At 38.0% G+C, this 22,728-nt stretch overlaps 3 protein-coding genes across 10 annotated transcripts; all 3 read left to right on the top strand.

Annotated features, from left to right (window-relative positions):
- Positions 1–1,698: 1,698 nt before the first annotated feature.
- On the top strand, positions 1,699–8,655 carry LOC103712424 (agamous-like MADS-box protein AGL65). Of its 2 annotated transcripts, none has more exons than XM_008798942.4 (11): positions 1,699–2,425; positions 2,877–2,936; positions 3,033–3,051; positions 3,209–3,273; positions 3,351–3,366; positions 3,469–3,530; positions 4,137–4,233; positions 6,263–6,307; positions 6,432–6,559; positions 7,113–7,470; positions 8,132–8,655. In XM_008798942.4, exons 1-11 carry the CDS (start codon positions 2,241–2,243, stop codon positions 8,150–8,152), a joined length of 1,056 nt encoding a protein of 351 aa, XP_008797164.2. In that variant the 5' UTR covers positions 1,699–2,240; the 3' UTR covers positions 8,153–8,655. The 2 variants fall into 2 exon arrangements, with proteins under 2 accessions (XP_008797164.2, XP_026662485.2); XM_026806684.2 differs by having other exon boundaries at positions 3,354–3,366.
- Positions 8,656–10,390: 1,735 nt separating this feature from the next.
- Positions 10,391–10,903, top strand: LOC120109303 (branchpoint-bridging protein-like). Its single transcript, XM_039123056.1, has one exon. It carries the CDS (start codon positions 10,391–10,393, stop codon positions 10,901–10,903), a length of 513 nt encoding a protein of 170 aa, XP_038978984.1.
- Positions 10,904–12,290: 1,387 nt separating this feature from the next.
- Positions 12,291–21,058, top strand: LOC103712423. Of its 7 annotated transcripts, none has more exons than XM_039123054.1 (4): positions 12,304–12,502; positions 12,704–12,744; positions 20,271–20,498; positions 20,651–21,058. In XM_039123054.1, the coding sequence occupies exons 2-4, from the start codon at positions 12,719–12,721 to the stop codon at positions 20,874–20,876; spliced, it is 480 nt and encodes a 159-aa protein (XP_038978982.1). In that variant the 5' UTR covers positions 12,304–12,502; positions 12,704–12,718; the 3' UTR covers positions 20,877–21,058. The 7 variants fall into 7 exon arrangements, 3 of the variants coding, with proteins under 3 accessions (XP_038978982.1, XP_038978981.1, XP_038978980.1); XM_039123053.1 differs by having other exon boundaries at positions 12,310–12,502; positions 12,654–12,744; positions 20,618–21,058; XM_039123052.1 differs by having other exon boundaries at positions 12,310–12,502; positions 20,618–21,058.
- Positions 21,059–22,728: the final 1,670 nt, after the last annotated feature.

Here is a 22,728-nt window from a genome sequence, read left to right on the forward strand (position 1 = left end):
CTACGTCAGTTTTCTCTGATGCTCATAGCAAGGCACCCCTCGTGGGACAAAGTTGTGAGAGGAAAATTGCCGTACACGAGCCGTGCACGATGTTAAGCACGTGAGTGCTCCCCCAAAGCGGACAATACCTTGCTCTCCGCTGAGCTGCTCCAGCACTCTCTATAGACAACGTGCCCTAGCCGAGCCCGAAGCGCCCCTCTGCTCACCAACGCATCCCGACCGAGCTCGGGGTGCCTTATCCAACAATACACCCTGTCCTCCAAGCTCAGGGCGCTTCACTGAGCATACATTGGAATCAGGAATGCTAGACCGACCTCAACACCTGACAAGCTGACCTTATCAAACGACTGATACAACCTCACCGAGCTCGGTCTCGCCTACGGCCGCATCCACGAGCCTACCTACGCCCGTCTACGTGGTCGTACATTGCAATATCTCCGCGCTACATTTTGCTCGCTGGCTAACGACAGTCAAGGATAATGGTATGCTGCTTCAACCAAACCTTGCTACAATTGTCAATGCCTTACCGTTTACAAGAATGGACTGCACCGTGCACCTCAAGCATGCTCTAGCCACACGCCATCTGGCTGGAAGCCACCTCATCTCATAATGAGAACGAGCCATACCTCCGCCACCTGGACGCCTCTACGAACTATAAATAGTTTCGTCAGGTAACGTCTGGGAGACTTTTGATCCATCTGAGATCCACTCTAACTTGAGCATCGGAGGACCCTTACTGGAACCACCAGTGAGGCTTTGTACAGGTACGTCGTCACGTGGGAGGTAGCTCGCCTTCTTCCTCGACATTCCGGCAGCTCCCTCGACTTTTTTGGTGTGGTCACCCTTGGCCAAAATTTGAACCAGAACAATATGTATTATTGATGTAGGGTGGGGATCGGGGCCTAAAAGTTAACATGGTAATATAAGGCTCCAATGCATTTTTTGAAAGCCATCTTCAAGAATAAAAGAATCCTAACTAAAACAAGTTAGCTTTTTGGATTTCAATCAAACTTAGGTTGGTTTCAAGTGAATGCATTCAGTGTCTAACTTAACTGGAAGTCACTGAGCCTTTGTCAATCTTTTCACACATTTCTTATATTCAACAAGTCCACCTGATATATTACCAATACTATTCTTCCACGTTTTAAAAAACCCCATCATTTTATAGTTGTTATCCATTATTTCTCAAAATAAATATCGATAAATCTCCATAAAGTTTACTAACTTATTTCAAAAAGAGTCAATTGGAAAGAAGATCAAAAATATTGTGAATTATGTTAATTTTTACTTTAAGTTACAAGTCGAAATTTCCCCATCTTCGTCTTTTATCCCCATGTAAACATTTCATGTTTGTCCAACCATCACCTCTATACTTCCTCACCTTCTTAGACAGTGAACAACATATGTGAAACATTTAAACAATAGATCATTTACAACAAATAGCAAAAGAATCTCTTCATCTTATCCCATCAGTCATCATTCATCAATCTTCTTCTCATGTGCACCGCACGCGCCACGAGAAACCATCAATCATCGCATAACGGGTCTCCTCTGAAACCGTTGCAACGGCCGTTATTATGAACCAATGATTTTAAAACGACCCGGTTCAACTGCCTGTTCCCGGTCCGGCCAATTAACCGCCCCGAGAGATTTATTAGGGAAGCAGCTCCTCTTGGACGGACTCGCTGACCCCGCCTTCCCGCTTCTCTCTCTCTCTCTCTCGATTTCGTCCATTGGGTTCTCCCCATTTCCTTCTCTTTAAGCCCTTCTCGGCTTCCATCACGATTCCTTTTTCACCCATTTCGATCGATCGCGGCGCCCTTTTGGCTTCAACTCGCAATGGGCGCGGAGAAATCGATTCTATTTTGGAGTTGGATGGGTTCTGATATCTGGGTCTGGTGATTTCCTCCTTGTCTTCGTTGGATTTCTTTTTGGATTAACAGATATAGAAATTGGATCTTGGGGAGCGAGCGGCACGCAATATTTGGATTCTGATCTTTCTTTGGTTCTCTCTTCTATTGGGATCTCCTCGTCGAGATGCCAGTTGGGTTGTTCTGATTCGATTCTTAATATCAAAATTGGATTTTGAGGCGCCAGGCTTTGATTCCTGCATCGATATACTATCAAATTAGTTCTGGAGAAACTTCTCAAAGAAAGATGGATTCTTTATAGGATTTGCAATAATTTGAAGGGAAGAGGATTGGAAGATAATTTAGAGCATTGCTGCTGGTGATCGAAGGATGGGGAGGGTGAAGCTAAAGATCAAGAAATTGGAGAACAGCAGTGGTCGGCAGGTCACCTACTCGAAACGAAGGGCGGGAATATTGAAAAAGGCTAAGGAGCTATCGATATTGTGTGACATCGATCTCATCCTTCTCATGTTCTCACCCACTGGAAAGCCGACATTATGCGTCGGAGACCGGAGGTAGCTGTTAATCCTTCATCTTTATTTCAACTATTCTTGGTTTTTCAAATGCAATTATCAAATAATTAATTGGCTGTAGAATGAAAATGAATTAGAGCACTTTATTTAGGCTGTAGGACCATAAGTAATTTCTAAGAGATCCCGAAGATTGGTTGTTTAATTGTTCCTTGTAGCCTTTTTTGGAGAATGGATTAGTAAGAACCGTTTCAGCTGTCAAATTGAGAACCATTAGCATCTTCAATAAAGTATTAAAAAAAGTATAGCTTACTAGCTCAATCAACTTTTTATACCGATAATTCATCTTAGTTGGATTATTGCTATTTTGCATCATATCACATGGTTACTATGTATTTACTAGTTGCAGCACCTCTTTCTACTAATTCTTTGTTTGAAGTTAGATAATCGCCACAATTTTCTTTCCATTTCGATGTTTATTCTTTGCTTTATGCAGCACCATTGAGGAGGTTGTTGCAAAGTTTGCCCAACTAACTCCACAAGAAAGAGCAAAAAGGTAAAATAGATTCCTCTGACCTGTGTACCCTTTTCCTTGCATTCAGACTAAATGTCTATAACCCTTCTAATGAATGTTTCTACATGATTTGGACAGGAAATTGGAGAGCCTCGAAGTAAGTCCACCATCATTTAGCCATTATTTGAACAACTCTTTTTTTTTTTTCCCTTCAACGGAACATGGTTTCATACTTCAGTATGACCTCAAGCAACTTTGGATCAATATTATGCATATCTGAAAATTTTATTCTTTTTTCCTTGTTGAGAATATAGGCACTGAAGAAGACATTCAAGAAACTGGACCATGATGTTAATATTCAAGATTTCATGGGTTCAAGGTAGATAATCTTAAATTTATTTGGATAGCAGAACTCAAGTTTCAAAATTTTGATATTCTTCTTTTGTTTTTATGCAGCAGCCAAACGGTTGAGGTGCTCATCACAAACATCACATTTACAAATTCAACATTCTATTCTATAAGAATTGCCTTTTCTCTCTTTGTATACACGGTTTTGATTGAATCCCTTGTACAGGACTTAACAAATCACTTACGGTCATTGCAAGCTCAACTATCAGATGTACAGAAGAGACTGAGGTAATATTTTTGAACTTTGACCTGCAGCTTTCTTTTCTTGGATATCAAGAAAATGCCAAACGATTAGAGAAGCATGCTTCTAAGTACCTAACAACAGAGGGAGACCATTTATGAAATGAACGACCATGTTAGATAAGATGACGGAACAAAGCATAATCATGCAATTTCAACAAACACTTTAGCAACATTGAGAAGAGGAAGGAAAAGAAGAAAGTAAGGATACATGTTACAAAGAAAGGGGAAGAGAGGGAATATAGTGTCCTGTTGCCTTTCAATCCTAGGGCTCTCTCTTGTATTTATTGATTGTGGCATGAGGGTGGAGCATGGACAGATGATTGAAGTGCACCCAGCATTAGATAGTCTTGGGAAATGGAATAAATCTGTATTTGCAAGCATTTTCCCTTTAAATACAAAAAGCAAAAAAATTTTTTACCTTCACATTTCATTGCATTACGCTAGAAGATGCACATCTAAAATTTTTTGGATCTTTACAGTAATATAGCCATTTATGGCACTGCAACAAGTAAATCACTGAGCTGCTCTAATTTCCAGTATTATTAATGCATTGATTTTTGTTATATTTAACATTCAGCTGTTCCTTTTCAGTTATTGGACTGATCCTGATAAGATTAATGACATAGACCATATTAGGGCTATGGAACAATCTCTCAGGGAATCTCTCAGCCGCATACAGGTGCATAAGGTATGTTTTCCTTGGCATTCTGGACATTTGCTTTTTGTCTATTAAATGGTCATTTTATTAACATTTTTCATATTTGTTGCATATTTTGGTGGCTTGTATGCATAATGATTCTAAATGACATATAGCACCATAGCTTAGCTGCACAGGTTTATGCAGGGGACCTTAGGCCTAATTAACCAACTCATTTTGCTAATTGTTTTTCATGATTATATTACTTACAAATCATCCAATATTTCTAGAGTGGGATGCTAGATGACAATTTTAGCACTCTTTCATCATCACATGCTAGCCTCGGGGACTAAGTTATCATGCATGGGCTTGGTTGAGATGGGAATTAAGCCCTGTTAGACAGAGCCTTTGGTGGGCCAGAAAGCACTTTCTGACCCTCTAAAAATACTTTTGGATGGAATAGAGGTGTTTGATAAAAATATCAGAAAGTTGTTTTAGCTTTGCCAGAAAGCTAAAACAACTCCTGGGGAGAAGCTCCAAAATAGAGCTTCTTTGGAAAAGCACTTTTAGCATGCGTCAAAAAGCTGTTTTAATTTATAAAATTTTTTCTTTTTGGACCAAAATACCATAATAAAATATTATAATTATAGAAAATATTCCTTTATATTATAGAAATTTGCAGAAGTTCCAACAAATAAAACAAGGAACCCAAAAATTAGTTCCTAAAAATATTATATTAATAAAATAGTAATATATAATAATAATAATTATAATATTTTATATCTTTATTATTGTATTATACTATAAATATAATATTGTATTACATTATATCATAATACATTGATATATTATGTTATATAATATCAAATTTTGTTATATTATCATGCTATAGTATACAATATTATATTACTATATTATAATAATATTATATTGCATTACAGTAATATTATACTATATCATATATTTATATATTAATACATATTATATTTTATTATGTTATGTTATATAATACTATGCAATGTCCTTTATCGTCATTTTGTCGTACCAAAAGTACTTAGTTTGTTTACCAAACACATATTAAAGTTCTACAGCATTTTAGAAATATAATTACCAAATAGAAAATAGTTTTTTATAAAAGCTCTACTTTAAAAAGCTCTACTTCTGAAAGGTCTACTGTCATCAGCTCTGCCAAACAGGGCCTTAGTGGGTATAGAACCATCTGACCTCAAGGTTCATTGTATCGGTACTGTACCGATATTGATACTATATGGTATACCTGCTACCATATGGTATATCTCTTGTACCAATATAAGGTCAAGAGGCCCTTTTCTCACTCCTAGCCATGGTACAACCCGAAACCGGGGGGAACCAGTTGATTCCACCTGGTACAAGTTGATTGAGCTCCTTTGTCGTACTAGACCTTGGTATCATACCGATGCAATTCAGTACACCAAGTATGGGGAGGTATGGTGAACCATGCATAGCTTTGCCTGCATATTTTTACTAGTTCTATGAGTTTATACTTAGTTACAGAAAGGCTAACACCATCTACATTAATCTACTTTGCTCTAATGACAGTGTTTCATTGATATTAGCAATTTTATTCATACCTGAATGATACTATTGCAGAACCGGCTAATACCTCCCAATATATAGAATGAAAGAGCTAAGCACAGTTTATCTGAAAGATATGTATTTCTAGCTAACTTAGTGATCACTGTTTCATCACCAAAAGTGATGTTCAGCTTTGAGGCTGCACATCTTATGGACCAAAAAGATAAAGCTTTCAGGATTTAGATTTATTACTCGTTTACGGGAGCTTTTCTAACTTACCAAGAGCTAACCTTTTAAGTTAGATAGCTGATTTTCTCATGCTTTATGCAAGTACTTTCTGCCCCTAATATATAAAACAATAGTACAGATATCTGAATCATCACTTTGATAGAAATTTAATATTATAGACAAGACATTGATTAGGAGAAGAAAATATTTTTACTATAGTAAACACACATTTTGTAATAATTTTTTATTTAGCTTTTCCTCATCTTAATGGTTGATCATCTGTTCTTTGTGATGACAGGAAAACCTTGGAAAGCAACTTGTATCTCTAGATTGCAGTAGCCAGGTAAAAGCACTTCTTGGTGGAATATATGGGTCTGCTTCCAGTCATTTGCTGCCTTAAATTAGAAAAAGATTTCACCTTTCTTTATCAATAGCAGCTATCTAATGATATCACACTGATTTTTTAGTTTCAAAATGACATCCATCTACCCTTGGGATTAGGCGGTGAGCATGGTCCATCACCTGTAGCATGGCTTCATAGCAATGATGGCCAACAAATGATGCTTCCAGAAGACCCCAATTTACTACCTCAGAGGTGGGCAGGCAATTTACTACCTCATAGGTGAACAAGATCAATTTTTTTAATTCCTCTTATGCGTAAACTATTTTATTACCTATTTTCCTAGTCAAAATAGGGTCTCCTGATTGTTATAGACTTTTATCATAATCAGAGTCTTTTTGTAACTTAAATTTGATCATAAAGTTTTATGAATGATTGAAAATGTATCAACTCAACTCTTTCTGGCTCATGCCAGATTGTGGACGAAAGTTTTGGTAAGGTCAATCTCTTGTTGTTGACTTCTTTGACTTTGGTGCATCAACTTGTTCCTTTAGTCAAAACATGGATGGATCCTTTTGTGAAAGGTTCCAAGCATATATTACGTTACCTAAACCTGCAATATGGTAATATAGTCATTGGGTTTGGTTTGTCAGAATCATTTTTGAAAATGGATATATGCACCAAAATTACCTGCACACTCCTTAATAATCTTTTCAGCATATCACCATTCTCATCGCCTTTAAATTGGTTGAAATGGTTTATCCAATATATTTGCTAAAGTGATGGATGTGGTTGTTTTGTCTTGTAGAGATATCGGATGCTCCACAGACACATCTATTCAAAGTTATTCTGGTTACTTCAACACAGGTAAACAAGCAGAGGCCACTGAACAATTACAAGAGGATTCTTTGCATGAGTTCAGCCAAAATGCATGCTTGAGGCTGCAGCTAGGAGGCCAGTACCCTTACCAGCCCTATTGTCAGAATTTAATTGGGGAGAACACATTCAAGCCCGATGCAGAAAATAGCTTACCAGAAAGCACTATAGATTACCAAGTTAATCACTCTGAGCCACCCAGGCCTGGATATGATGCAAGCTTTCAGAATTGGGCTTCGACATCTGGGACATGTGGTGTTACCATATATGATGCCCAGTCATACTCCCGAGTAAGTTCAAGATTTTTTTTACTCATTCTGAATGAGATTAGAACATTTCTACTAGGCTTAGCAACCAGAAGCAGTGATAACTATACTGAAAGGCAATAAAAGTAGGAAGCAGGATATTTTAGTATCTCAAGAAGCATAATTGCATGATTTAGGAAAACCTTACAAGCCATGTGCTGCATTTTAAAATTTATCATCTGAGAAGTAATATCAAGCTTTGCATAAATAAATTAGAAATCCATTTCATAAATCGTGTCGCTCTTCAGGGATGCTGCTACTTTATCTTTAGGACTTCAAAATATTGGAGGCAATGGAAGATTATCATATTTCCTAATTATTATTTTTTCCATTCTCATGATTTTGTATCTTTTGGCAATTCAAGGTTTCTGTATTGTTCCTGTCGATGCTTGTTTAGTTGCCTATGTAATTTAAACATGCATTTACTCTGAACATTTGGAATTACAAGGATTTGAAACATATTTGTTCTGAAACTTTGAATGAAAACCAAAATAGAAATTAGCATCATAATTTAAGATTAAATATTGTACTACCAACTCTGAATTTTTTTTTATGCACAGCTCTCTTGGTAATTTTCTATTTACTTCAGTTCTGGCAACAACATTTCAATACGACCTAATTAATCAACTTTAATATTTCGGGACAGGCACAAAATGGTTTTCCTTAAACCGTTTTACTGATATGATCAGCCTCTGGTTTTCGCTGCTGATGGTTGCGGACTTGTCTGAGCTATAATATTTTTCAGCCGTGTTGAAGCCCTTTAACTGTTTCTTGCAGCAACCAAACTAAGACTTCACAAATCATGTTGTTTATCAGCATCTCTAGTCGGCTTCTCAGGTCATTTGGTGGCATCATCCCATAGAACATGTACCACAGAAGCTACATACTTGCATGAATCTTCAGCAGCCATTGACATGGTTTCCTTAGTACTACAATACTCAGAGGCCATTTGTAACATAAAGATGTGATGTATATTCTTACCTTGACACAAAATAGTCGTAGCTACGAAATATGTCATAGAGAAAATTCTTGGTAGATATAATGGTTAATGAGCCCCACCTTGCCATTATGTTCAGGTCAGTTGTAACAATTCGCCTTGTAAATTTTATTTGAACAATGGGCATTGCCCCACCACTCTCTCCAACGATGATGGTCGATGGACTAACCATACATGAAACATGTGTTATCCTATGTGCATTGTCCCACCTCTATCATCAACTATGGCTATGGTTAGTGAGTTTCTGGGTCTGGCTTCTCAGGCATGCATTGCTCCAATGAAAAATTCACTTTTTACTTTCTTGGACCATACAAATTAACATGTTCCTAGATAGCAGTCGATTAGCCCGGAAATCTTTAACATAGGTTGAGCTAGAAAAGAGTGCAACATCCTTAATGCCCTTAATGACAAACAAAGAGACTCCTTCCCAAATTCAATCAACCTAAAGGGAGTGAATATCAAATTTGTTAGCCTGGCAAGCAGCAGTAAGTTTAGCCACAGGGTCAAATTGAGTAGGAATGGAAATTGGCCCCATGGCTATGAGCAGTCCACCATGATATAGCAAGAAAAATCCCGCTACTGCTCCACCTTCATGGACATTGTTATACTCATGCACTCAAGTGTGATCCCAAAAGTTTGCCCTGAAAATTGCATGCTGGCCAGCCAAGCTAAAGAATATAGCCAGCTCTCACATTCACTTGTGCTGGGGCTGCCATATTTGAAGCCTCCTTTGGATATTGTATTCCTCCCATCTCGGTTGCAGGCATCTACCTGCCAAGATAAACAAAAGCCTATCAGCAATCCAAACTCTGTTGCTATGCGGACATTGAAACAGAGTATTCTGAATATCCTATCCTCAATATGAGTGTGACCAAGGATTTAATTCCTGCCAAAACAGGATGACACAATCAATACTGTATGAAAAACCGGGATCCAAGATAACCGAAGGATATTGATGCCCCGACCATCTTGGCTGTATCAACGAAACCGGAACAGTGAAGACAAACTATGACATTATTATTATTTCTCTTCTTTCCATTGTATCCTAACCATATTAACCCAAGAACGTACCATCAGAGAAGCAAACCAGGATGGGTCTTTGTTTTTAGATTTAAAATCCAAACAAGTCTTTATTGTTTCTAATCCTTCTATCCAACTCAAGAATGTACCATCAGAGTTTTTTTTACCATCTATTACACAGATCTTAAAGCGCTCCAAATTCCATCATTCATTCGCTGCATAGATCTCAAAGCAAACAGTGGATGATCCAACGGTCGCCGGATGCCAAGATGTGAACAACCACGATCTCTTATTTGGATAACCGAAATATGTGAACGTCGAATACTCCTCTCCTCAAAGTCCTCGTGCAAATCTCTAGTAAGATCAATTACCGACAACTCAAAACATAGTTTACGTCGCAGAGTGGAAGCCAAGTTTTGCCATCGCCCCAGCAATAATACACTGCGGGTCATCGTGTGTTCCCCAACGCTTCCCATATCCACCCACATCTGCTGTACCAGCACTGAATCACGACCGTTCCTTCCCTAACCGTGGGCTCATCAGTATTCATCCAGTCAACCCACCGTCTCTTAACTTAAACGCTACCTCTTCCTTGGATCACTCAAAAGCCCCGCTAGGGAATGGAGAAGTCAGAAGAAACTCACACGTGCCAACCCGTCCTCGGGGCCTCCCAACACGTGCTAGTCGCGGCACCCACACGTTGACGCCACCGGAAAGTAAATAAATAAATAAAAAGTACTTACACGTGTCAGCGTTATTACAACTTCCCGTAACGTATTCATTATTTTAATATATTTTATTATCCCGCTTAGACCGCGGTGACCGGACTCCAACCTTCTCGTATAATAGGCGAGCACGACGAGCTCCGATTTCTCTGATCCCTCCGCGATGGAGACACCTCCCGAATACTCACCGGCGCTTCTCCGCCGTCTCCTCCTTCTCCTCCTCGTCGCCTCTTCGCCGTCGATCTCGTCAGCGACGGTCGTGATCAAAGACGAAGACCCGTTGGCCACCACCCCGCCTCCCCCAGACGGGGTGGCCTGCACCGTATGCGCCGCCTGTGACAACCCCTGCCAGCCCCTCCCCTCCTCCCCTCCTCCTCCGCCGCCGTCGCTGCCGCCGCCGGAACCCTCCACCGAGTGCCCTCCACCGCCTTCCCCTCCGGCCGATGTCTACTACTACTCCCCTCCACCGCCGTCGCAGCCAGATGTGGAAGCCTCTCCTCCTCCTCCCTCCTCCGCCGGGAGCAACTGCCCTCCACCGCCGCCCAATCCTCTAGTTCCCTGCTTCTATTGTTACTCCCCCTCGTCATTCCCTTCTGGGTCCCACCAGGTGGGGCCTCTCGCTCTCGTCTCTTCTCTTCTTCTCTCCTTCCTCTTCTCCCTTTGTCTTCTGTTGTAGAACTCTCAGCTGTTCCCAGTATGCATGCCCTCCTTTTCTATCCTTGGAGGTGATCTTCTCCTAGTACTGGGTATTCCCAAAAGGAGCTCCTTGTTTCAGAGTTAAGAAGTTAAGAGCAGCACTACGTGGTCACTCGTGCTATTGCTTTCTTGTTCTTCTGGGTCTACTTTTATTTTGGTTATCTCCATGCATACTGCCTGAGTGTGATAAGTGATTCTTATTGTAAGTGGGGTATTATTCAGAATAAAGTACAGGGGTGAGAAAGTAGGGGAATTTAGTGATTACAAACGCTTGGAAGCTATATTCCTTGCCTAAAGTATAGTTATAATTAATTTGTATAATTAAATGGAAAAAAGATGTTACAATTGGCATCAAGGTCAAGTAATTAAATGTTGTTTACTAAGAAAGCACTTGTTCTGTGGATGCTGTCTTGTTGTTACTTAGCTCAAATGTATACTAATGGCTCTACCTCATGCTGCAAGTTGGCTCAGCTTGGCCAGTGAAAAACATGTATCACAGGCTTCCATCTACCATTGATTACATGACTGAAATTAAGATCATCTGATGAAAATTTAGTATTATGATGCCAAAGCTCGAGGCGACTCGACTCTTGTTCGATCAGGTCCATGCGCATATTCCTTTGGTAGAAGAGAATATTGAGAGAGAGGTCACGACGATGACATTGCTTCATGTCGCATATTAGGCATCACGATTACTGATTGTATATAATGTTTATGGTTTCATCATTCTATATTTTGTTCAGATAGGAGTAAAATTCCGTCCATTTCGACTATGAACCTTCAAAGCACAAATGTCATTAGTTCAGTTGGATTGATCAGCATTCATGATACCACCCATGAAGAGGCATTCCCTTATTATACAAGATGTATCAGTGGGCTCAAACTATCAGGGGATCCCATTATGTCATGCAAATTTTTGCCATAACTTGTCTAAGTCTAGCTTGGCTTATTAGAGCCTATATAATGATTCTCTACAGCTGCTGCTGCTCTTTGGCTTTGACGAAGTTGATAGCTTGAGGAGACGAATAGATGGATATACATATAATTAAAGAATTGTATAGGTACATAAAAATAATTCATCGCATAAAGGAATCTGCAATTCATGTGCAGAAACGCAAACAAAGGGCGTAAACATAATTAAAGAAATGGTAAGGGTATTATATAAATTTTCCGTCAAAAGTTTCACGTTGTGGACCTCGTGGCCGCAGAAACAAATCTGCGATCCCATGGGAACTGACGTAAGAATTGTACCTGTACATAATTGTGCACCGAGTGAGGGGCGTATCGGAAATTTTTGTTTCACGAGATATTACTACGATTCGGCCAAACTTATTTAAAGATCCCTATATTGTAAGAAACTTATATCCAGGTCCACGGTCCGTATCAGCCTTTACGGGAACTCGGTACCTGTCCCTATCGAGTATCGACTCCTTCCCATCCTCCCCCAATCTCCGCTCGTCCTCCTCCTCTCGCCACCGCCGGCCATGGGGGAAACTCGCCACATCAAGGCTTTGCCTCCTCTCTCTCTCTCTCTTTCTCTTTCGGCCGCTGGTCTTTAGCTGTTCTAATCTGTTGTCAGGTACCGCAATCTATTCTCAAAATCCCGACTTTTGTTGCCTGTTTCTGTAAATCTCAGATTTTGTTCTAAAAATTTCATCTTTCGCCCCTTCTTTCCTTCTACCAAGCTTCCATCCCCTATTAGATTGGTTTATTTATTTGGGTTTTCTTAGATGCATTGGAGTGAGCTAGAATTCTAGTAATTTTATTTGTTTGAGGGCAGGATGATGGTAAGACAATGGGGCTGAATTTTATCGGAGCGAGGTAACTAGTTCTATTTCCTCTAGTCTCATTTCTGTTAATATTTGGTTCTTGATACAAATTTGTTCGAAAAATTCAACCTTGATTCTATCAGATGCTGCAGTCATTGCCAGCAATTTTTTATAGTTATTTCTCGGTGATTTCTAATTGGGCTACATGAATTTGTTTGTTGTTCCTTGATCTGTTCATAATGATGATTTGCTCACCAAGTAGTTAGATACTTCATTATATTACATTTTAGGAGCTTTTTTTTTTTTTTTCCCCATTCCTCCCTTTAGCTTAAAAGAGCGGTTTCATTTCCATTTGGTTGCCAACATCCTTGATTTACCGTCTACTCAGTTCTTTCTTGGGTTTCTTTCATTCTTGTCCCTTCTCATAGGATTTTCAACCTCTGGTTGATTGATGCACTGGAGCATGACTTATGGTTAAAACCATTGGTAATGTTATCCATCTTTGGCACCTTCTTTCTGATGTATATGTTCGATGCTACACTTCATCCTATCTTTGCTGAAGCATTTATACTTCAGTTTCTGATGTTCATTGAGCTGACCAAGAAGTTTGATACTGACTATAACTTGAACTTTGTTGCTTGCATGCTCTGTAATGAGTTTGCAGTTTTCATCTAGATTCTGTTAGCATCCCTCATATGCCATGAAAATTTCGAAATAATTTTCAGATTGTAGCGGAAAAACATATGCGGGATCCGTTCATCGCATGAACGTGTTTTAAAACCTTTCGTTTATAGATAGATTAGAATTAAATTATTTTAAACCATTTTAATGTGATGATTAAGAAGATCAGATTTTCACCTTGTGCGGGTAGATGGTCTCCGCAAATCTGATTTACGTGGTATTTGATGATGGCTCAGTGGAAGCCGTACACGCGTTCGGCCTCTACAGGTATCCACACGAGGTAGTGATTCGATCGAAGCCTTTGGATCTCCCCGGGGTGCTAGCTCCCTTGCAGAGATGGCTTTAGATGGCTGAAGTCCTCTCCTTTGAATCAACCTTTGATTGCCTTGAGAGGAGGAAGAAGAAGGAAGTGCCAAGAAAGAAGAAACGAAGGCTCTTCGCAGCCTTTTACTTTTCCTTGCGCTAGAACCAAAAGAAGAAGAAGAAAGAGATCACGTCGCCCTTGGTTTCTTCCCTTGTTCTTGTGGCTGAAGAGAGGAATGAGAGGAGGTTCCTTGCTGCCAAAAATCCCAAGGAAAAACCATGAAAAATTCGTAGCCCCTTTGAACCCCTCTTTTATGGTGTGTGGATAGAGATGAGCTCCTAAATTTTAGGAGTTCATCTTTATCCCTTTGTGAATTCAAAATAGGAGGGGCATGGCCCCTCCTTTTTTCTTCACGCTACCAGCCAAGGGAGAGGCATGGGCCCCTCCCTCTTCTCCCATATGGTCAGCCCCTAGTTGATCAAATCAAGTAGGGAGGGTTGGGTCCAAAGGATGGGTCCAATCCTATTCAAAATAGGATTATGTACACCCATTTTAATTTCTCCAAATTCTAATCCAATTAGAATTTAATTGAACCATGACTCAATTGAACTCTTCAATCCTAATCCAATTAGGAGTCATTTAATTAATTAGATTAAAATTAAAATTAATTAGGACTTGAGAAAATTCTAATCTAATCAGGACTTGTTCAAATTTCAGCCCTAAGATAATTAGGACTTTAGAAATCCTATTCCAAGTAGGACTCTAATTTAATTTGAAATCCTAATCCAATTAGAACTTCATGAATCCCACAACAAGTAGGACTCATGATCAAATCCAATTAATTAAATTCAATTAATTAAATTAAATTGCAATCCGATTGCAATTATTCCTTCTTCTAACCACTAACTCTTAGCGGGTTATCCATTTATCAATCTAATTGATTATTTGTGATTCCTAATCACATTCAACCATCGGATCGGTCAATACCTCTAATGCGTGTGACCCCATAGGTTCTATTCTGACTGGTAGTGAGATATATTGCGATCTCTATCACAATATCATTGAAAACTTCTTTCAATGGGTTGAAACAATTTCAACTCAACTCACCAGGGATTATCGACCATCAAGATGATCCCTATGAGTCTCACCATCCACCAGTGACACCTAGCAGTATGTAGTGGCTACCCAGCAGAATAGAATGATGAACCTCTAGGTGCAGTTATCGTATGATATAGTCCTTCTATCGTGGATCCCTACAGACCGGAGGTCATGGATAACTCGTCAAACCCCGTCGTCTGTCATATGTCTAGATTTATTTGACTTGAGTTCGAGAGTAGAAAACTCTTTTCCACTATATATTCTGCCCTGGCCAAGGTCTTAGAACTCAGTCTAATAAATCACATAGGATCACTCCTCATCTATCAAGGTCGATAGATTTCATGTAAGTGCATACCCTACTCCTACAGTGAACCTACTGCAGCCAATCTACACAAAAAGGACCCATATGACTAGAGACCATATATATGTGCAGTCAAACTACAATAACCTCGCTGTGAATAGCCGAAGCACCGCAGGTCAAAGGACCAGTCACACTACTGCAACATCGAGTAAGTCACTGACGAGTGGATAGACATCCAAGTGACTTCTTGTCTTGGTCACGCTCAGTACCCTTGTTCTCTAACAAGCACCGGCACTCTCACTTCAGTGTCCCTACACTATGGACTCGAGTCTCGTCCATCCATAAGGAAAGCGATCTGTGCACTGATCGGATCGATCACCGTCCTCGTGATGATCCATTGATCAGGAGCATTTAGAAATTAATCACCAATGATACATGACTCAAATTCTCAACTCTTGAGAGTATGCATCATCATCTTATTAATTCCTTGGACGATTCATAGACACATAAACAATATGAATGAAAAGATGCCCATTTATTATTCAATAATAATAAAATCAAGTACAAATTTATGTCCCAGAATTAATAATGTGTCCGCCAGATTGGCTTCTAGGGCATACATCTAACAGATTCTCGATGTAAGATTTTGGAAGTGGGTTTCTAAGTATGCATGTGTCAATACTCAGTGTTATGGATACCTTGCATGTATTGATTTTCATTCTTTTTTTCTCCTTTTGCAGATCTTACCACTATGTTTTTACTTCTTCATTTTGTTTCAAACGTGTCATAGGTTTCATTACCCAAAGTGAATGACTGCAATGTTCATTTCTTTCAATCTTGTCTCTTTAAACCAAAATAAGAAGATATAAGTTTTGTCAGAAATTGAGATATTAGCAATCAATCGTAATATCACATGTTAGAAATTAGAAGAAATTTACAAGAAACATGTCTAGCTTAGGATGAGGCACATGAGAATGCTGCCCCCTAAAATCATTGTTGCCTCCCCTATGTGCTCTCACAGAACAACTTCATGTGCACGAACACAGGAAGGCGATAGAACCAATCATTTTTCTCTCGGTTTCCTAGAAAAGAAGGAAACAAATTTTGGACAGGAGAGAAATCTTGATGGAAAGAGAATCGCACAAGATAATAGAGTGTGGGAGTTCGAGAACTTCAAATCTTTCTGTGATTGTATTCCACTTACAAAAGGACCACTTTGATATATAACCATGCTAATGTTAGGCCTTGATGGCATGAAGAAAGATTTTCTCCAATTGATCTCAGGTTTTACAACAGACCCACAAATATCTCAACAGCTCACCAATGCTGACAATGGTGACTTATTAAATAGAGATAAGAATAAGGTCAAATGAAAGATTTGAAATTTTAAGAATTTGAGGAAAAAATACTTATAATTCAGAATAAATAAATAGTTAACTAGAAAGGTCAAATTCCAACAAGTTTTTTCTCCCTTGTCCATGAAACCCAAGAGTAATAAACTAGAGATACCACAAACATAAATTTTCAATAAAAAAAGTGAATATATCAAATATCAATTAATGGAATCGGTACATAACACCTAGACCAATATCAGCAAATCGAGAGATCTGTATGGACTTAGACAATGTTTTAAGTCTTTGCAGAATGGGGGGCATCCCTGCCATCCCATCTTGTTCTTATGAGAAAATGGGATTGGGATAGGAGCAGGACTCCCAAATCCATCCACATAAGAAAGAAGAAGAAAGAGAAAACAAAGAAAGGAAGGAAGGAAGAAGAAAAAGGAAAAATGAAAGGAAGGAAAGAAGAAGAAAGAGGAAAAAAGAAAGGAAGGAAAGAAGAAGAAAAAGAAAAAAAAAAGGAAGGAAAGAAGAAGAAAAAGGAAAAAAGAAAAGAAGGAAAGAAGAAAGAAAAGGAAAAAGGAAGAAATGAAGGAAGGGAGAAGAAAAAGAAGGAAATAAGGAAAGCAAGAAGAAAAAGGAAAGAAAGAAAAGAATGGAGAATAAAAAGAAAGAAAGGAAAGAAGAAAGAAGGGAAAGAAAGAAGAAGAAAATGGAAAGAAAAGGAGTAGAAAAAGAAAGAAAAGAATGAAGAAGGAAAATAAAGAAGAAGAAAAAGGAAAGAAAGAAAAGAAGGGAGAATAAAAGAAAGAAATACAGGAAGGAGAGAGGAAGAAAAAAGAAGAAAAAGGAAATAAAGAAAAAAAAGGAAGGAACCAAGGAAGAAAGGAGAGAGAAAAAAGAAAGAAAGAAAGAAAGAAATAACGAAAAGAAGAAGGGGACAGAATAGAGGGTACATATCAAGATGCTCAAACAGGAGAGATAGTGGGGCGTTCCATTCCATTGACAAACCAGAACATCTTTATCCCATGGGATTTGACACCTTGGACTTAGATTCAATATGGTTCAAACTACAATTTTCATAAGAAGAATGGAGATCCGCAACTTATCTATATCACTTCGATTTTTATTTTACTTTGAGTCACGATCTATGGCTTGTATGTGTGTTTGTCTTTATGCATGTATGAACGTATACATTCACGGGCATGATTTTGGAACTGAGCTTAGTCTTAATCAACAACAACAAAAAAAAGCTTCTAGGATCCAAAGGAACTGCTGATAACATTACAAATTTTGCCGTTTCTGCTTTTATTTTGGTTAGCTCATTGTTTAGGCAAGGAAAAGTCTCTTTTTGGTGCATTTTGAATGAACAAAAATTGTTGAGGTATGTGTGGTTCATTATAGATGTCAGTTGTATCAACCTTTACACCATGTAAACATGTTGGCCTACATGTTCTTTACTGGCCAATGTAAGTCTATGCATGTTGGCTCACAAAGCATGACAATTTAAACCTATACTTTATCTTCATGGCACTCATCGTATTTGTATGAACCTTTCTATTGGTTAAACATTTTGTGCAAAATCATACAAAACATAATAAACCTCGGTTCATGTTACGACATATGACCCCACTGAAGAACCTCACCGCTTTAACTATTCTGCTCTCCTTTGTTGGATGCCGTTATCTCTGTCTCCATTCTCTTTAAATAATCACATCAAATTATCACTGACAACCTAGTTTCTTCTTCAGCTTGTTGTCATATTTCTATCATATGCTTATACTTTCATCTTAGCTGAAACTCAATTTGTACTATAGTGGGAAATACAGTTTCTTAAGGCCAATGATTTCTTAACTTGAATGGCTTTTATTCATTTGTAATCTGTTTTCTGATTTCTATGTTTAAGTCATAATGTACTTTCCCCTTTTTTTTCATGTTTTTACTTAAGAATGAGGTTGAGTTTGTTTCTTATCTGCACTCAATAGATGAAAACTGCATAGGATTTGGGGAGAATATGGACAAGCAATATTGAATCAAGCTAGCATATGCTTGCTTTATTTGTGGTCCCTACTGGATCTAAAGCTGTGAAAATCTTGTTCCTGGTGGCTTTGGGAGTATCATCATGGTGGACGGGTCTAAAGTTGCAAAATATGATCTTAGAAACAATTTTAGGCCTTCATTCATCTCCTGGATAATATAATTTTGCCAGTGTTTTGAAATGGTCGGTGAATGAAGAAGCCTGGCAAAGTCAAATGCAAATTCCTATGTTCTTTTCTGCAAGAGTTAAAGGACAGTGCTAAAGCGAAGTTTGTTAGGAGTACCCTGAGACCTTTGTAGAGAGTTCTTTCTATTTCTGCTCAAAGTACCTTTGCTATAGCGGCTCAGCTATGTTACTATTTTTATTATTGTATTATTACATTGGTTCCTACTATTTATTTTGTTTGTTGTTATGAATAGTTGAATATGTATGCTTTCACTTGTCCTGAGTGACGTATACAGATCATCCTTAAATGAAGTTTGGATATTATACCTATCAAGCCTGATAAAGTCTGACTTGGTAAATGCACTCATGCAGATCCTTTCCTTTTTATGAAGGGTTAATGGAATTTGTTTGGTGTAGTTCATATACTGTTTTCTCAAAGCTAATTTTTCACAAAATATAAAAAGAACAGTGAAATAGAAGATATTTTTATCATGTAGTCACCCAATACATATTTTAGATTGTCTTTCTTGGCTTGATGAAAAGAGAAGATTCATTTTGTATAAGGTAGAAACAGGATCTTTTCAAAATGATGAGAAGAGAGGCAAGGTTTTGAACACATCTACAATTGCCTAGTTATGGTTTAAAACGATATTGAGTAGTTCTTCACAAAAATATTAACAAATGTTGCAGGATTTAAATTTGTCATCATTAATGAAGAGATGATATAAGAAATCTCAATGGATAAAAATTTTTGATTTTTATATAGGATGCTTATCAAATTGATGCTTAGAGACCTTTAATAGGTGCTCTAAGTGTTTGTTGTCTAATTTAGTCTATGTGAAAGTAGGAAAGGATACTCAAGAATGTTGTTATTGAAAGGTTGTGTTGTTTTCACTGATATCAAAGTAAATCAAAAAGATGCGGGGGGAAAAAATTGCATTTTTATCATTACACGGATACTAAAGTGGTGTAAGATGTCCAGGAATGAAGATTAGGCAATGACATGCACTTTATTAGCTAATGTACTTTTGGATTACGAAACCTAGTTCGGACATTGTAGATAAACTAAACAACACCAAAAACACCCAGAAAGTTCCACATGCATTGTAGGACTGCACAAAGACTTCCTTTGGAGGGCTGGAGGAACTTGACACCACTCTCCATCTTTATAGGAATATGACACTCATCTCCACATTTATATTAGAGTTCCTATTGGAAATGTGAGAAGAATGATGAAATTAAAATTCTATAGTTAGAATTGTTCTGATAGGCAGGATATGCGGCCATATGGCAAGTGCATGCAGTTTCTGTTGAGTGTCCGGAATTTGGCATAAAGGAAGTTCAACTTGGGATCACAGAGTAAAAATCCTAGGTATAATTCTCTGTTTAATTTTATTTTTAGGAGTGTTTAGCCAGTTTTCAGAAGTATAGGGCTTCTTTGCACTTAGTTTTTAAAGGGGCTCTCTCTTAAAATTTAAACCATTATTGGTTTCATTGCTGAGATTATGGATCTCAAGATTGTCTTTTTCTTGATGATTTCCTACAGTAAATTGGAGGAAATCTCACAATTAAAGGCTATTACAGTTGGTATATAGAGTGACCTGGGATTCCATGGTCCACTGTTATCCGAGGACCTAATCAATGAAATTTTCAGATTTGAAGGTGCCACGCTCCATATAGTCGCTGCCTTCATAGTGGGTCGCTTCTGTGGAAGTAGTCTAAAGCTCCATATAAGTCCTCTTGACAAGTGCATTTGCAAGAGTAGCTGTCAATTATTTCTCCAACTTGTCTTGCTAATGCCATTAACTGGGATGTTCATATTTATGAAATTTACCAAAAGTCGCAAGTCCTGGCATCATAAATGCAAGCTTCAGATTGAAAGGTTGTAGTTGCTCATCTTGTGGATGGAGAAACCTAATTCTTTTTAGCAGATTGAATTTCCCTACACTGTACTTGATTTTTTTTTTTTTTTTAATCTTACACCTTTCCTTTTGCTGATAGGGCTGCTTACTGCATATGGTGTTGCCTTACCAGGAACGAATCAGGAAATTTTCATGTCTTACAAGGTCAAAGTCAGCAAACACAGAATGATAAAATCAAATGGCTTGAGGAAGATTTTTTTGTTGAACTCAATATGATGCAGAAGTTTGTTACAGGAGGCTGCTGGTACCTATCATATTACCACCCACAACTTCATCTCAGAAGGTTCATTTGTCAGGCACATCTTCTCATAGTTTGTGGAAGGTGGTATACAAAGTGACTAAGATTTTCAAAAATAATAAAAGAAAAACTTTGCCAATCCTATTGTTTCAAGTTCAACAGACTATTGCCTGCTTTTGAGATATTAAAAGGCAAGATGATATTGTCGAGAATACAACTGATTTCCCATCTCAAGTATATCATGGCTGTGTGGAACTGTGATAACAAGTATGGATTTTGTTATTAATGGTGTTTGGTGCATTAAGCACACCAAAGCTCTTATCACCGATGCTGTAGGTCTTGAAACAATTGGTGCAAGGTCAAGGTCGTGGAAAGCCATGCCTTCAGACAGATTAATGGTAGCTCGTAGCCAGGATTTTGGGTAAAATTCTTCAATTCAGTGAGCTTTGAGTTTCGTTGTTTATTTAATTATTTTCTGTAGAGGGCCATTGGTTTTGTTGTCTGATCAGCTTCAGGTATGTGGGTGAGGCTGCTTCGTTTTGGCTTAAGAATGTGGGACTGGTTTGATTATTTACACATCTTCAATTTCTTATGTTCTGTCTTCAGAAACAGAATATAATATCAGGATTTTTTAAAAGAAAACTTTGCTGTAATTCTTATTATTTCTGAGAAAGTTCCTAAATTTTAGAAGAAAATTAAAGGAAAAATAAAGAAAATAAGAGTGGCTGCAACTGAACAGGCTAATTCATATCAGCCAGTTTCATCTCTGAGTTGATAGCTGCCTAACCAAGGTCGGATAAGTGCCGTAAGTTGCATGAGCATGACAGTGAATTGTATTTGATATTTATAGAATTTCTCTCAGTTGATCTTTTATTTATCCTTAGATTCTGTTGCTCTGATGTAGCACTTGACTGCCTAAATTATAAATAAAAAGTGATCTTTCCATCCTGAAAAAAATTAATGAAATTGCGTTCGGCTTCATTGCTCTATCTTCTAATATAACAAATTCTAAGATTCAGAAGAAAATTTATTTATATAATTAACTGGGAACAGTACATGGCAAATATTTGAAGAACAACATAATGAGTACAGACAAAGAGGACACATGAGCCTCAATAAGTGTATAAAATGAGAGTTCTGCTGCAATTTTGAGTTAATTGGTAGATCACGGTGACATGATCGGAGAGAAGAAAATTGGTGGTAATTCAAAAGGTTATAAATTGGTGGTTTATATAATTTTATTTTGACTCTTACTAAATCAAACCTCTTTTTCTTAACAATAGTTTCTTATTTTATACTCTTGCGTATCCACAAGAGTACACATGAAGGTAAGTAATGTGTATGCTAACTTGAGCCCCTTTTTTTTACTTCAACAATAAATCCTTCAGCCAAAGATTTCTTCATAAATGTGTGATCAATTTGTTCACTCTCTAATTAATTCAAACTCAAACCAGGAAGCCAACAAATCAAGTTCTCTCTCTTGAAACAAGTCCAAGGAAAGAGATTGCCAACATAAAGGACAAGTGCCTTCCCTCTAAAGAAAGGATGGAACAATATATATTAAAGATTCATCAACAATCAAATGGTCCACCAATCATTTTTGTTGTGATCATCATGCCACCTTCCTGGAGACAACAAACCATCAAGACTCATCATTAAACCAACTGGTGCATAACCTTGGCAGAGAATTACAAATAAAGCACCTGATGATTGAGGACATCATCTCTTTGATCACCATTTTTTTTTTTGTTTTGGCCCTCACAATTCCATCACTCTGAAAAGCTTAGTGGTCCTACCGACAGTCGCAGACCTTCAATAACAAATTCCCGAACGCTCACGGGACATTCCTCCACCATTCTAATCATAACACCCCATCACAAATTAATAAGTCCACCAATACATGGCATCCATTACAGAAGATTCAAAGCGTACAAAAACAATCACACGTCAGC

This window comes from Phoenix dactylifera, unplaced genomic scaffold (assembly GCF_009389715.1).
Source record: "Phoenix dactylifera cultivar Barhee BC4 unplaced genomic scaffold, palm_55x_up_171113_PBpolish2nd_filt_p 002003F, whole genome shotgun sequence".
NCBI classification, from domain to species: Eukaryota; Viridiplantae; Streptophyta; class Magnoliopsida; order Arecales; family Arecaceae; genus Phoenix; species Phoenix dactylifera.

Excerpts from the sequence above, each read along its gene's own strand:
- LOC120109303 (XM_039123056.1), top strand. The coding sequence starts at position 10,391 with ATGGAGACACCTCCCGAATACTCACCGGCGCTTCTCCGCCGTCTCCTC.
- LOC103712424 (XM_008798942.4), top strand. The coding sequence starts at position 2,241 with ATGGGGAGGGTGAAGCTAAAGATCAAGAAATTGGAGAACAGCAGTGGT. Across the intron at positions 2,426-2,876 it reads TTATGCGTCGGAGACCGGAG|CACCATTGAGGAGGTTGTTG; the intron begins GTAGCTGTTAAT and ends TGCTTTATGCAG. Across the intron at positions 6,308-6,431 it reads CTCTAGATTGCAGTAGCCAG|TTTCAAAATGACATCCATCT; the intron begins GTAAAAGCACTT and ends CTGATTTTTTAG.
- LOC103712423 (XM_039123053.1), top strand. The coding sequence starts at position 12,719 with ATGGGGCTGAATTTTATCGGAGCGAG. Across the intron at positions 12,745-20,270 it reads CTGAATTTTATCGGAGCGAG|ATTTGAAGGTGCCACGCTCC; the intron begins GTAACTAGTTCT and ends TGAAATTTTCAG. Across the intron at positions 20,499-20,617 it reads TGCAAGCTTCAGATTGAAAG|GGCTGCTTACTGCATATGGT; the intron begins GTTGTAGTTGCT and ends TTTTGCTGATAG.